The sequence below is a fragment of the Chaetodon trifascialis genome, chromosome 13 (assembly GCF_039877785.1).
Source record: "Chaetodon trifascialis isolate fChaTrf1 chromosome 13, fChaTrf1.hap1, whole genome shotgun sequence".
NCBI lineage: Eukaryota > Metazoa > Chordata > Actinopteri > Chaetodontiformes > Chaetodontidae > Chaetodon > Chaetodon trifascialis.
The window spans coordinates 1,559,888-1,574,182 of record NC_092068.1 but is presented as its reverse complement, the minus strand read 5'-3'; the positions used below and the strand labels follow the sequence as shown (position 1 = coordinate 1,574,182).

Genomic DNA, 14,295 nt, shown 5'->3' with positions numbered 1-14,295 from the left:
GAGATTGCAATTTGTCAATATTCTGAGGTCAATGCATGTTCAGGAAATAATCCATCAGTACTGGACAGCAATACTGTGAATTATAAAGTAAGGTCTACCTAAAGTGATGTATGAAATATTTGAAGTTACTTCTTAGTTGGTTGAACAACTCCTAAGAACAAAACCTACACACTGATTTGTGTGTTTTTTTATCGAGGCCTTAATGTCAGTTTTACAGGCCAATCTCATTTTGCCTCTTTCAGTGACGAGCTGCTTTTGTCCATAAACATTTTTATTGAAGTTCTATATTAATAAAATGCTATATGCTGTATGACTATAGAGATGATCTATGACATCAGAGCTCAATTTGTATTGGTCATCTTTGTTGTACAAACAACAACTGCAATGAAGAGTCTACTGTTTGTTTGCTATTTTGAAGTTAAGAGGGAGCTGAGCAGATACCAGGAGGAAGTGGACTGTATCTCCTTTGCAAAAAGCCAGGATTGGATTGACCATCTTCTGAACAGGAACAAACTGCCAGGACAGCTGAGGAACACTGGATGGATCCGACTGGTGAAAGAGAATGCATCACAGCACACTGGTAATCAACCAATCAATAATGTTCACTTGAACTTTTTCAATTGACAACCCATACCTGTACATTCAGGAACTCAAACTATGCACCCAACCAGGTGCTAACACTGTGTTAGCCTGGTCATTGTATCAATATATCTGGGCCAACATACACCCACTAAAAACAAATTGAACATAGAAATACAGACCTTGATGTAGGGAAAAGTCATCCAGACTTTCAGTGAGGGCTTTAGTCCAATGACCAGAATCTGGTGACAGAAAACCAAAAGGCCAACAGATCACAAAATTCCACAAAGTTTGGTGGATAAGCACAGGATGGAGTATATGCTGTGAGCAGAGCTGTGTGTGTTTGTGTACCTTAGTGAGAGAGGCCATAGCCAACAGAGAGTAGTGTGTGATGGGATGGTCTCTAAAGTCTGGAGGAGCAAGTAAAGGTTCAATGGAGCAGACTTCCCCTTTAGAGCCACTGAAGAGACATTGAGAGTCACAGGACCGCATCCCCATCACCCTCCTGGGAACAAAGAAAAACACCATTAAGAAACACAGAGAGGTATAGCAGAGAATGAGGAGAACAAAGGAAGATGAAACAAGAACAGAGTTAGAGGAAAGAGATAATAAAGAGTGGGGCTTAAGTTTTAAGCTTGGAAATAACTGTCCTGTCTCATGATGTTAATAGAGCAGTGTGTTTCAATGTCAGTTTTTCAATTCACATTTTGCCTTAAAAATTAGAAGAACATACAACATTTGCAACTTCCCATCCTCCAAAAGACATTGTCAATTCTGGCAAAAACAGCCAGAGTTTGGAAATGACAGCTGGATTTACTGAGGAGAAACATTCTGTTGTATTACACTGGAGCAGAGTTACACAGATGGAGTAGCTTTTAGCAGCGAAGCTCTCCTCACTGGTGACTGGGAGCACCGTTGTCATCTCTGCTGTGATTCACAGTATGCTACTTCCTGTAGTAGCATATAGCAGTGCAACAGCAGCAGCAGCAGCAGCTGTGGATTACACTTTTAAACGTAAGTACCGGATTTTAACTCACTCAAATAGCTAACAATACAAATGTCCTATTGGGTAAGTTGGGCTTGGTTTGAGTGAGCGGACTCCACTCTCCAGCACCAGTTCCAACACACACACTGGAGGATGTGGGGGGCTGTGGCTCAAAAGCATCTGCCAAATGACTAATTGTATACTCTATTTTGTTTATTGTATACTATATTGTGTACTCATACTCCTATTGTGTACTTGTGCCACTCAAACCACTCTTACAAAACAAGCCTAAATTTACCCATTCATGTAGCCACCTGCTCATTATGATCATTTACACACTTACACACTGATACTGTTAAAAAGGCCGATACTACTTGGACTGTTCCACCCCTATGTTCCATCTCCCCAACGTAGTGCATGAAGAAGCTAATCAGGAGAGTTTGTTTACTTAGTTCCTGTCAAGTGTCCTTACAACAGCATGGCTTCCTACACTTGACAAAGGAAGGACTTGACCAAACTTCTTGATTTCATTTGTTCTTTGTTTTATTTAGGAGCAAAAAGCAGGTGAAAAACCAACAAACATACAAAAATAAACATATGTAAATAAAATTCATCATTTTCAAAACAAGTACATCTTTAACAGAAACTTAGTTCTGCATTTTAGAACCATGTAAATTAACTTGTTTTTATCTTATACTTGCATAATGTATTCCTATCACAATTTTAAATAAACTTATTTTTAACTCACATGAAATCAAATATTTGACACTAATTTACCATAGATTTTAACACTATTTTTTTAAACAGAAATACTCTATTTTTTTATACATAAATTTTAATCATTTTAATTCGCATTTTAACAAAGCAAAATTCACCAAACCTTTGTAGCAGAACTGGCCTCTAACTGACCTTCTCTTACCCTTCCTGCATTCTTTCAGGAGAAATGGAGCTGTAAATCATCCCAATCATCCCAACTTTCAAGAGCTATTGACCAACTGAAACGTTGCATGAGGTGTTAATTTGGAGAGAGACAAGATGTCTGGCTTAGAGACATCTCCTCCACACTTTTTCAGGGAAGCGGGAGTACCAAAACCTTCACATAAAAGGCTATCTCTTGCTCAGGATGTTCTCATGGCAATGCTAATTCTTTCCTGATAGCCCCAAGAGAGATCAGGACAATAAAACTGTCTGAATGAAAGGTGCCAGGTCCCAGAGGAACGTACAAAATCAGATAATGCTGATGGGTTGTAAATTAGACATTCCTGAAGCAAACTGTTTGTATGTCTGTGTGCCATCTTTCTAAAACACCAGGATAACTGAATCTCTATGTTTGATTTAACTTTAGATTTTCTTACAGTACCAAGCCCATAATCTGGATGATATCAATGTTTTTGCGGTGGTTCTAGCTTGTAAAATGACAAAGCTGTGATTTTAACTTTCCTCCAAAGTTTGTCTGAGATTCTACCATGGAACCATACTGCCATCTAGAGGTTTGTAGTTACGCTGTCGTTGTTACGTTAGATACTTGATATAAGACAATTATGATAAGTAGTAATAATCATTTTGGGCAAATATAGTCTGCCTTTCTTTATTTCTTTGCTATGTTGTGTTAGTTATAACTTGGGTCATCATATATATTAGGATGAGTAGTAGAAATTGTTATCATGATTATCTTTTAATGTTGTCATCCACTCATAAGAATTGCCTAACGCATGTTGTGAACAATGTTGAAATGCCATTGAAAATCGTCCATTCAAAATATATGTGATTGACCATAGTGAGAAGCAGATGAGCCCCTTTTTCGAATCATTAATTAATCCTGGCTTTATAAGGTGAAATCACATCGCTCGCCTGAAAGCTGTCCCACACACGCGACAACCCACTGGTGATTGGACACGCCCCGGAGCGAGTTTTAAATGTCTGCAGCCGCAGCGCGAACTCAAGTTAGTTTTTAGTTATTTTTTACTTTCTATTCTGTTCTCGTTTCTGCAGTTTTTAATTCTTCTTTCTAATGCCTAGTTGTTTTCCGCTGAGTTTCATCCAGCCTTCTTTGTCTTAGTCTTATCAAGTCGTTTTGCTCTTTAAGTTTCTCCGTCTTCTGTGCTACTCAAAAGCAATACTGAGTAGTGTGAGTTACTCTTCAGAAGACGTGTTTCTGTAGTTTCTGTCGTGAAACTTTCAATTTACTCGCCACCTTAAGCCACATGCTTTGTTGTTTATTATCAGTGTATTTTAGTCAAATAATAATTTTGTCGACACTTTTCGACCAGCCAACAAAGAGACTATCAATTTTGTTGTTATCAGTCTAAACTATTACTTCACGGACGCAACTGAACCGAAATCCCTGAAGCCAGCTGTTGATCCTTGGTCTGGGTTAACAACTGTCGTTCCTCGCCTGCCACCGACACCGTAGAACCCAGTTCGTGAAACATTACTGTCCAACATCAGCTCTTCACCTTGGTGTGCCTGGGCCTTCCACTGGACCGCTTAGCAGATCGAGCCACAGATGAACACTGGGAGCATCTTCGGGCCAGTTCGGAGCAGACCTTAATAGGAACGCCATCAACCAAGTAGGCATGCCAAGCGGGTCTGAATAAGAGTTGGTCTGTGAGGTTATGATACTGTTAATTTGTCCAAATTCTCTCAACTATTCGTTCAGTCACTTAATCTTACATTCGCGTCCCTATTATTCCCTTAAAACTACTTCTCACTATCGCCAAACTTGTTTTGCCATTGTGTTGCCATAACTTTCTCTTTGTGTTATGCCATATCACCTCATATCTTCTGTCGTACTATTCATGATACATCATTCATTATCCATAATTGTGCTTAATAAATGAGACTTTGATTGAAGTCCTGGTTAGACGGTGTCCTTTTGAGCTGGATATAAACAATCCCTGTATCCAGAGTTTACACTTCAGATTATCAGACTGGTTTACCGTTAGTTCATTCGTTAGTATTTCATCAGCGTTATAGCAGTTAATTTCTGCAGTCCTTCTTAGCTGAGGAAGGCGGTGCCCCGATATTTTATCAACGAATGCAACATCAAATTAAGTTAATTCTCCTACACCTTTAACTACTGCTATATATGTATTTTTATCTATTTATGCCCAACCAAAACTAAACAAAGCAGGTCTCCAATCAATAAGAGACCGGTAAAATTCGCAAGCTGAGCTTACCGGTAGCCCTCTGAATCAAAAGTCCTTCATCCGTGTGTGATTGAAATGATTTCTTTTATCTCTCTGCTACCGTTTCTGCCGTCCACTGCTTAGTTGACTGCCAGCCAAACGACCGGCGCATCGCTTGCATTTGTTTGAGCTCGGCGCACGCTGCTGATTAACCTGATGTAACCTGTGTTCACCTGTTGAAGCGTGCCGCGGAGCAGTGCGGCCACCGTCGCATGCACGCAGCAGAGCAGCGTGCGCAGCCACATCTCCAGGCAGATCGCCGTAACAGTTCCAGCGACCAGTTGAGTTGTAATATGGGTGTTCCTGCCTTGTCTTTGCTTTGCGTGTGTCCATTGAACTGTAAGTACTTTATGTCACAGATTAATAGAGTCTCAGGTACCTTCCTTATTTCCTTTCTTGTTCACTCCTGCTAGTTATGCTGATTAAGCCCAGTTAAGGGCAGCACAATGGTTGTGAAGTTGGTTTTCTGCTGTGTGTAGTCTGTGTGTAATTGCACAACATGCAATGTGACCTTTTTAGTCATTTCATATATGAAAGCTTGCTCTAGTAATATGTTCCCATTTAATCTAAGCACATTGTTAGCACTGGTTGCATTTCTAGTTTATTCAAATACTTGGTTTGGGACATAACTGGAATTTTATTGTTGAATTCTGCAAACTTTGTTAAATAAGTTATTGTTTTATTGACATAATTTTATCTCATACTTCCACTTTGCGTCGATACTGTATATAGTAGTGAATTCTTTGTAAACAACTATTGCTTACTGTTTGCATTATATTCTTCTTACATTCATTTCTCCTCCTTTCAGAAACCACACACACACACACACACACACACACACACACACACACACACACACACACACACACACACACACACACACACACACACACACACACACACACACACACACACACACACACACACACCGTGACTGTTCAGAACAAACTGCATACTGCTCAGTTTATAAGGATTAGGGTTAGCTGTGACTGACACCTTTATTTCCTTTTCCTCACAAGAAGGCCTTTCCATTGTTTTCTGTCTGTGATAATTCTGGGGGGAGATGTAATTGCCACCATCCCTATGGACACACCAGGGCCAAGTAGAGCAGTGGATGATGAGGAGGAAGAGGAGGATAGCCATTCAGCACCAAGACAGAGAGCGGATGAGCATCTTTAGCTCATAAAGGAAAATATGAGGTTTCACAGAAGAGGGAGAGTAAAGGACAGGAAATTACAGAGGGAATGGAAAGGCTCTTCTCTGTACTTGAGAAGTCAAGAAATAAATATTGAATGAGGGAATTAAAATATTGAATGGATTAATTAGTTAAAGTAATTGTTAGATGCATTTTTATTTCATTTACAGCAGTCTCTAAAATAACAACATAAGTGGAATAACAAGGTGTCTACAGGCCCTGAAAGGTATGTCTGTGTGTATGTGTGCGTATCATTATCAATATTGTGCGTGCGTGCAAAACATATATTTTCTCATGGGGTATTTTTCACATATATCTTCCTCAACACAACAACGCAATCTCTAGTCCTGGTGAAGATAAGCTGTGTATCTCAACTTAGTGACTGGATGTCTGAGAATCCATCAGCCTTTTTTTATCTTAATATGATGTTTCATAGTACTACAATGTTATTGAAAATATGTGGAACATTTCCCTCAAGTGAAGGTTCTTATTTAACTTGAGGCAGCATTACAGATCTTGTACCAAGACTGTGGAAGTTATTTAATTTAAAAGCAGAGAAATTTACCTGAAAGCCAGCTCAAAAACTGATCCTCCACTGTCATTGCACACAGCAAGAGTTGGGTCATTTGTGAACTAAAGACAGAAAATCAGGGAAATAATAAGGGACAGAAATCAGACAAAAAGTATGAGAGATCCAACCCAAGACCAAGTTCGGAGTGTTATGCCCAGCAAATTTGCTGTATTGTTTTAAAACAGTTCATATGGTCATGTGTATATGATTTTTTTTTGTTGTTGTTGGCTGGAGCCACTACAGCCATGCTCACCCAAAGAGAGGTGGTTGAAGGGACGATAGTGTGTATTTGTATACCTTCACATGCAATATCGCTGTCCCTGGAGGGTGGGCATCATTGATCGTTCTCAGAAGCTTCCCATTGGCTAGATCCCACATTGTAATCTAATCATGCAGACAAAAAAACAGAGAGAGAGAGAGAGAGAGAGAGAGAGAGAGAGAGAGAGAGAGAGAGGAGAGTAGGACTGTTCAATTAAATGTTCTGAATCACATTATTTAATCAGTTACAATCAATTAATTTCAGTCACTGAACGAAATACTGCTGTTAAGTTTGTAACCATGACCCAAATGCAGTGCTGAAATAATTTTAAAAATCAACTTTAATACAGTACATTACTCTATGTAGTCAAAGAGTTGTTAGTTGCTGTAATCATTCTTCCTCTCCATATTGACTATTAAGCAAGGTATCCTCTTAATTAAAGATAAAGTTGGGATCAATTAAGTAAATTTTAGTTGGTATGATATTCCCTCTCTGTGTTCCCAGGAATAACATTTACTTGCTGACCCATGGTGGTGGGATGTTTGTTACCACGACACAACACCAGCAACAAACCTACAAACGGCTAACAGGAGGAAGGAGCACTTTATTTAACTGCCGAACTGGAGGCTGGTGATGGGGCAGCAGGACTGGTGGCCGGCAACAGGGTAGCAAGACTACAGGCTGGTGACGGCAGCAGGACTAGAGACCAGTGACAAGGCAGCAAGACTAAGAGCCAGTGTCAGGGCAGCAGGACTGGAGGCAGCCACTGGGAGGCTGGTTGGGCAGGTGGTGGAGCCAAGGTAACAGGAGGGTGCAGCCACAGGAGATCAGGGACCACTGCAGTAGCAGTTGTCAGCTAGGCCACCAATGGGGAACCAGGAACAGGTGAGCCATAGGCTGACTCAGGAACAGATGTGGCATCAGTCCTCACCCGGGTAGCAAGTTCTCAACAAAGGCCTTAAAGACACTTTGTGGCGTGACTAAAGACCAAACTCAAAATTGGATTAAAATACAAACTAAACTGAAGAGGGAATGAGTTGCAGGTAGAGTGAAGGGTGGAGAGGCTCAGATGAGGAGAATGCCGTGATGAAGCAAAGAGAAAGAAAGGGCTGACTGGCTGGAGAAAAAACTGTGAAAGGACAGGACTAACAAAGCTGATGCAGGGCAGGTGTGTAGCAAGTTGGGAGCCTTGAGAGTGGAGAAGGAAGACCAACCTCCTAAAACAAAACAAAGTGACAAAAGGGGACAGCAAAGCAATGGCAGACACTAAGAAAAAGGAAAGGACCACACAAAGAAAATAACTGAAGGCACAGTTTTGACCATGAAAAGATGGGTTTAAAAAAAATAAAAAATATTGCCTTTATTGCCAATATTGCCTTTTTCACAAAATCATTACTGCCACTGCATGAAAACTCTCAATGGATAAATAAGAATTATTATTACAAGAAATATTGGTAATGCAATATTTAAGTTGCAAAAATATTATCTTAATAATTATTCCTACTTGAGTGATGTAAGGTTTTCTCATATGAACCTTCAATCCACTATGAGCACAGTTATTGCCATTATTCCAAAGCCATCTGACAGTTTCTACAGATTAAGATACAGCTTTATTGATCCCACACTGGGGAAATTTAGTCGTTATAGCCAGCAAGTACTACAAAGAGCAAGCACAGTGGCATAGAGGTCAAAATAAAAAAGTATACAAGGTACAGAAGAGAAAAACAACCATGTATATGTATATTTGTACAGCTAATGACATGTATTGTATAGCACTTGAGAAATACTATTGTACCTGAGAGAGAAGAAATACTAGATCTATGTATATGCGCAATATATATAGTTTATAAAAGTACCATTGCCAATATGGATAATAAATAGTGCTATTGCACAGTTGAGAGAAATACACAACTTCTAAATTGCACCATATGAAATGGATAATGTGAGCAGATATTAGCATTGATAACAGTAGTGCAAAAACAAAAGTGGGTTCATGATGTAGAGGTGAGAAAGATAGCGTACATACTCCAAAGGACCTCAGTCTTCTTAGCAGGTGCAGTTTATGTGGAGGTGGTTCAGCCCACACCAGTCGACAAAGTTGATTACAACCTCCTTGTATTCCAGTTCATTCCTGTGATGTACAGTACAGGCCAAAAGTTTGGACACTCCTTCTCATTCAATGCATTTTCTTTATTTTCATGACTATTTACATTGTAGATTCTCACTGAAGGCATCAAAACTATGAATGAACATGTGGAGTTATGTACTTAACAAAAAAGGTGAAATAACTGAAAACATGTTTTATATTCTAGTTTCTTGAAAATAGCCACCCTTTGCTCTGATTACTGCTTTGCACACTCTTGGCATTCCCTCGATGAGCTTCAAGAGGTGGTCACCTGAAATGGTTTTCCAACAGTCTTGAAGGAGTTCCCAGAGGTGTTTAGCACTTGTTGGCCCCTTTGCCTTCACTCTGCAGTCCAGCTCACCCCAAACCATCTCGATTGGGTTCAGGTCCGGTGACTGTGGAGGCCAGGTCATCTGCCGCAGCACTCCATCACTCTTCTTCTTGGTCAAATAGCCCTTTGACAGCCTGGAGGTGTGTTTGGGGTCATTGTCCTGTTGAAAAATAAATGATCGTCCAACTAAACGCAAACCGGATGGGATGGCATGTTGCTGCAGGATGCTGTGGTAGCCATGCTGGTTCAGTGTGCCTTCAATTTTGAATAAATCCCCAACAGTGTTACCAGCAAAACACCCCCACACCATCACACCTCCTCCTCCATGCTTCACAGTGGGAACCTGGCATGTGGAATCCACCCGTTCACCTTTTCTGCGTCTCACAAAGACACGGCGGTTGGAACCAAAGATCTCAAATTTGGACTCATCAGACCAAAGCACAGATTTCCACTGGTCTAATGTCCATTCCTTGTGTTTCTTGGCCCAAACAAATCTCTTCTGCTTGTTGCCTCTCCTTAGCAGTGGTTTCCTAGCAGCTATTTGACCATGAAGGCCTGATTTGCGCAGTCTCCTCTTAACAGTTGTTCTAGAGATGGGTCTGCTACTAGAACTCTGTGTGGCATTCATCTGGTCTCTGATCTGAGCTGCTGTTAACTTGTGATTTCTGAGGCTGGTGACTCGGATGAACTTATCCTCAGAAGCAGAGGTGACTCTTGGTCTTCCTTTCCTGGGTTGGTCCTCATGTGTGCCAGTTTCGTTGTAGCGCTTGATGGTTTTTGCGACTCCACTTGGGGACACATTTAAAGTTTTTGCAATTTTCCTGACTGACTGACCTTCATTTCTTAAAGTAATGATGGCCACTCGTTTTTCTTTAGTTAGCTGATTGGTTCTTGCCATAATATGAATTTTAACAGTTGTTCAATAGGGCTGTCGGTTGTGTGTTAACCTGACTTCTGCACAACACAACTGATGGTCCCAACCCCATTGATAGAGCAAGAAATTCCACAAATTAACCCTGATAAGGCACACCTGTGAAGTGAAAACCATTTCAGGTGACCACCTCTTGAAGCTCATTGAGAGAATGCCATGAGTGTGCAAAGCAGTAATCAGAGCAAAGGGTGGCTATTTTGAAGAAACTAGAATATAAAACATGTTTTCAGTTATTTCACCTTTTTTTGTTAAGTACATAACTCCACGTGTTCATTCATAGTTTTGATGGCTTCAGTGAGAATCTACAATGTAAATAGTCATGAAAATAAAGAAAATGCATTGAATGAGAAGGTGTGTCCAAACTTTTGGCCTGTACTGTATGTCCAACGATAGCTGCAGCATCTGAGATCTGCTGGATGTTGAAGCTGTCGGTGTTGTGTCTGAAGTCCGATGTGTAGAGGGTGAAGAGAAAAGGGGAGAGCAGTGTCCCCTGTGGAGCCCCCCTGCTGCAAATGATCATATTAGACATGCAGTCACGAAGCCTCACATATTGTGGTGTGGCACGCAGCCACATGGCAGTCTACACCAGCTCCTTCCAGCTTCCACTGAGCAGTGATGGTTGGATTGTGTGAGCCTCACTGTGCTTCCAGTATGCCCCAGATGAGAAAGATATTGATAGGGCAGGTAGATGACTGTGTCTTCCATGCCGATGCTTGAACGATATGCAAACTGTAGGGGGTCCTGGGATGAGCAGTCTTTGGGACTGGAACCACACAGGACATTTTTCAAAGTGCTAGAACTCTCTTCAGGCTGAGGCTCATGTTGAAGATGTGCAGGAGGACCCCACAGAGCTGATTTGTGCAGTGCTGTTTGCGAAACACTGTACCTTCTTTGTAGGCCCAGTGTTTTTCCACACAGAAATTAATGTAGTTCATAGTGCAGGTTGTTCAACTGTGGACTGTGTAGACTCCACAACACATCCCAGTCAGTAGTGTCAAAGCAGTCCCTCAGTGCTAAGCTGGACTCCTCTGACCATCTTCTCACATGCCTGATGGTTGGTGGCGGTTTATTCACCAAAGGTATGTATGCCAGATTGTGATCAGAACAGCCCAGCGGGGAGAGAGGTGATGAGCTATAAGCATCTTTAGTGTTTGCATAGAGATTGCAGAGGTTCTTAGCTTACCAACATCTGCAGAGGCTAGCTCAGCGGCCAGGGCTGCGGTAGCTACTACTGATATTGATACTGATGTTGCCTAAGGGAAGGAGGTGTTTGAGCCTTTGTCTGTTACACCTGCACCAGTCCAGAATGATGGGGGAAGAAGCAAAGCTGCTCACTCTGCCACAGTTTGTCCCACTGTCACTTTAGTCATCTCCCGCCCCTTGGTTAGACGCCAAGTTAAAGATGCACTTAGCTTGTCTCCAGATGGAGAAAGAAGACCGACAGCAGGAATGCAAGTTTCAACTCCAGAAGGAATTAGAGCTGAAGAGACATGCAATAAAATGTATCAGTTCACTGTTTGCAGCAATACCAATCTGGTTCTGCTGGGGCATTCCATATTACTAAAAACACTCCTCTGGTCCTGTGTTCAGCAAGAAGATTTATGTTACTTTTGCGCATTTGAGCACATTACGGCTGCCTTACACTGGCCACAAGACATCTGGGCAATACTACTCCAACGTAAGTTAAAAGGCTCAGGAGGTGTGTGTTTATCTGTAGACGATTGAGTTATGATAAAGTAAAAGTGCTATTCTGTGTGTCTATGAATTGGTGCCTGAGGCATACCGACAGCACTTTCACATCAGTCTTTCACATCAAACCTCAAAACAGTGGAGCCAGTTTTATTTGTTATAGTGTACCACTCTCCTGGTCCTTATTCTGAATTTATATCTGAGTTCTCGGAGTTTCTATCAGGTTTAGTCTTTAAAACAGATAAATTATTGTAGGTGATTTCAATACATTTCGATGCTGATAATGACAGCTTTAGTACTGCGTTTATCTCATTATTAGACTCTGTTGGCTTCCGAATATACATTAAAGTACTCACTGTTTTAACCATCCTCTCGACCTTGTTTTGACATATGGTATTGCCATAAACACTTAATAGCCTCCTCACAGAATCCTCTTTTATTGGACCATCATCTAATAACTTTGAATTCATACTACCAGACTAACCACCATTAGGCAAACATTCCTACACCAGATTCCTGTCTGTTAGTGCTGTAGCAAGATCCCATCAGCATTTAATTCAATGCCTTGTCTCAATACAACAGAGGACTCCGATGCTGACTTTAGTCCCTCCCAAATTGACTACCTGGTTGAAAGTGCTACAGGTTCATTGCACATGGCAAGGTTAGCTCCATGTTATACCCCCAAACCAGCAAATTAAAAAAACTTCACAAAGCAAACGTCACGAAAAATATAAAAGGAGATGGCATCCCACCAATTTGGAAGAATTTTGTTTCGCCTGGCAAGACATCTTATAACATACAGGAAAGCCCTCTGCAGTGTTAGGGCAGCTTATTACTCTTCAATAATGGAGGATGGAGTTCAACAGGGTAACAGCTCTGGGGAAGAAGCTGTTCCTGTGCCTGTTGGTGCTGGAACAGAGGCTCCTGAACCTCCAATCAGATGAGAGGGGGGCAGTCCTCAGAGACGTGGATGCCCAGACTCTTGAAGCTAGAGACATGTTCAACCTCAGCCCTGTCAATGTGAATGGGGGTGTGATTACAGCTTTTAGATTTCCTGTAGTCCACAATTAGCTCCTTGGTCTTCTTGTTGTTGAGGGTCAGCACACCACATTGCCAGCTGCTGAACCTCATCCCTGTAGACTGACTCGTCATTGGTGTTAATCAGGCCTAACACCGTAGTGTCGTCTCCAAACTTGCCCTGTGGGACGCTGGTGTTCAGGATCAGGGTGGCAAAGCTGTGGTTGTCTAACCTCACAGACTGGGGTCTGTTGGTCAGAAAGTCCAGGGTCCAGTTGCATAGGGACGTGCTGATGCCAAGGTCACTGAGTTTGTCGACCAGCTTGGAGGGGGTGACTGTGTTGAATGCTGAGCTGATCCATCCTCAAGTAGGTGGTGCTGTTGTCAAGGTGCAGTGCAGTGGAGATGGCATACTCTGTTGATCTGTTTGGACAGTAGGCAAACTGATGGGGGTCTAGTGGGGGGGAGACAGCATTTGATGTGGGCTGTTCATCTGGGTGGGGAGCAGTTTTGATCGGTGGTTGTTTGTTGTCCCATTCAAAGCGAGCGCAGAAATGTTTGAGGCTTCCAAGGCTTCTGGTTGGGAAAGTTCTGATCCATTTGTGGGTGGTGATGTTTCAAAATGTGTTGATGTAATCCAGAACGGAGGAAGCATATGAGTCAATGTCTTTGGATCCTGAGTTCAGCGTGGCCTGGATGACGAACATACTCCAATCTGTGTGTTGGAACTGGTGCTGAAGTTCACTCCCTCTGGCCATACTTTAGCAGTCCTCACTGACAGCTTCACACGTCTAATGAGTGGTGTGTACTTGTGGCTTAAAGAAGTTTTAGCCGCAATTGGCTCTATATTAGATATGATCAATCTGTCTTTATCAACAGGCTATGGACCACAAACCTTTAAAGCAGCTGTAATAAAACCTCTTCTTAAAAAGCTTACTCTTTATCCAGGGGTTTTAGCCAACCAAAGGCCTATATCTAACCTCCCCTTTCTTTCAAAAATTCTTGAAAAAGCAATTGCTAATCAGGTGTGTGACTTTCTACACAACAATAGTTTATTTGAGGATTTCAGTCAGGATTTAGGGTGAATCCCATTTCTCTTTTCTACCCCTACCCCTTGTCCCTTGCCCCTTGAAACGGAGTGCCAAGGGGTAGGGCCGAAAGTCAACCCCTCCGAATTGGGACACCCCTTTGACAATCGCGTACGTCATCAGTAGTCGCCGCTGCCTCTTACGTAGGCAGATGCGACAAGCTAATGCTACCGTCACATTTGATTTGTGTATGACATTCCTGCATGTTGTATACCACAACGCTATCAATGTAACTGAATACCAGCAGCGAGGTTGCCAAAGTTATTATTGATAACGTTATCACTGCAGATTATCATCAGGGCTGCCCACAGAGCACCGCTACCGTTAAAATAGACAA

General features: G+C 41.8%; 1 protein-coding gene across 1 annotated transcript in view; it reads right to left on the bottom strand.

Annotated features, from left to right (window-relative positions):
* The window catches only part of vps8 (VPS8 subunit of CORVET complex), a 171,908-nt gene that overhangs the window by 92,254 nt on the left and 65,359 nt on the right, over positions 1-14,295 (bottom strand). The window contains exons 8-12 of the mRNA XM_070977476.1: positions 6,816-6,902; positions 6,513-6,580; positions 931-1,084; positions 762-821; positions 442-549 (exon numbers count right to left, since the gene is read on the bottom strand). Of these exons, the coding sequence (XP_070833577.1) occupies positions 442-549; positions 762-821; positions 931-1,084; positions 6,513-6,580; positions 6,816-6,902 (477 nt within the window). The remainder of the gene's footprint in view (positions 1-441; positions 550-761; positions 822-930; positions 1,085-6,512; positions 6,581-6,815; positions 6,903-14,295) is intronic.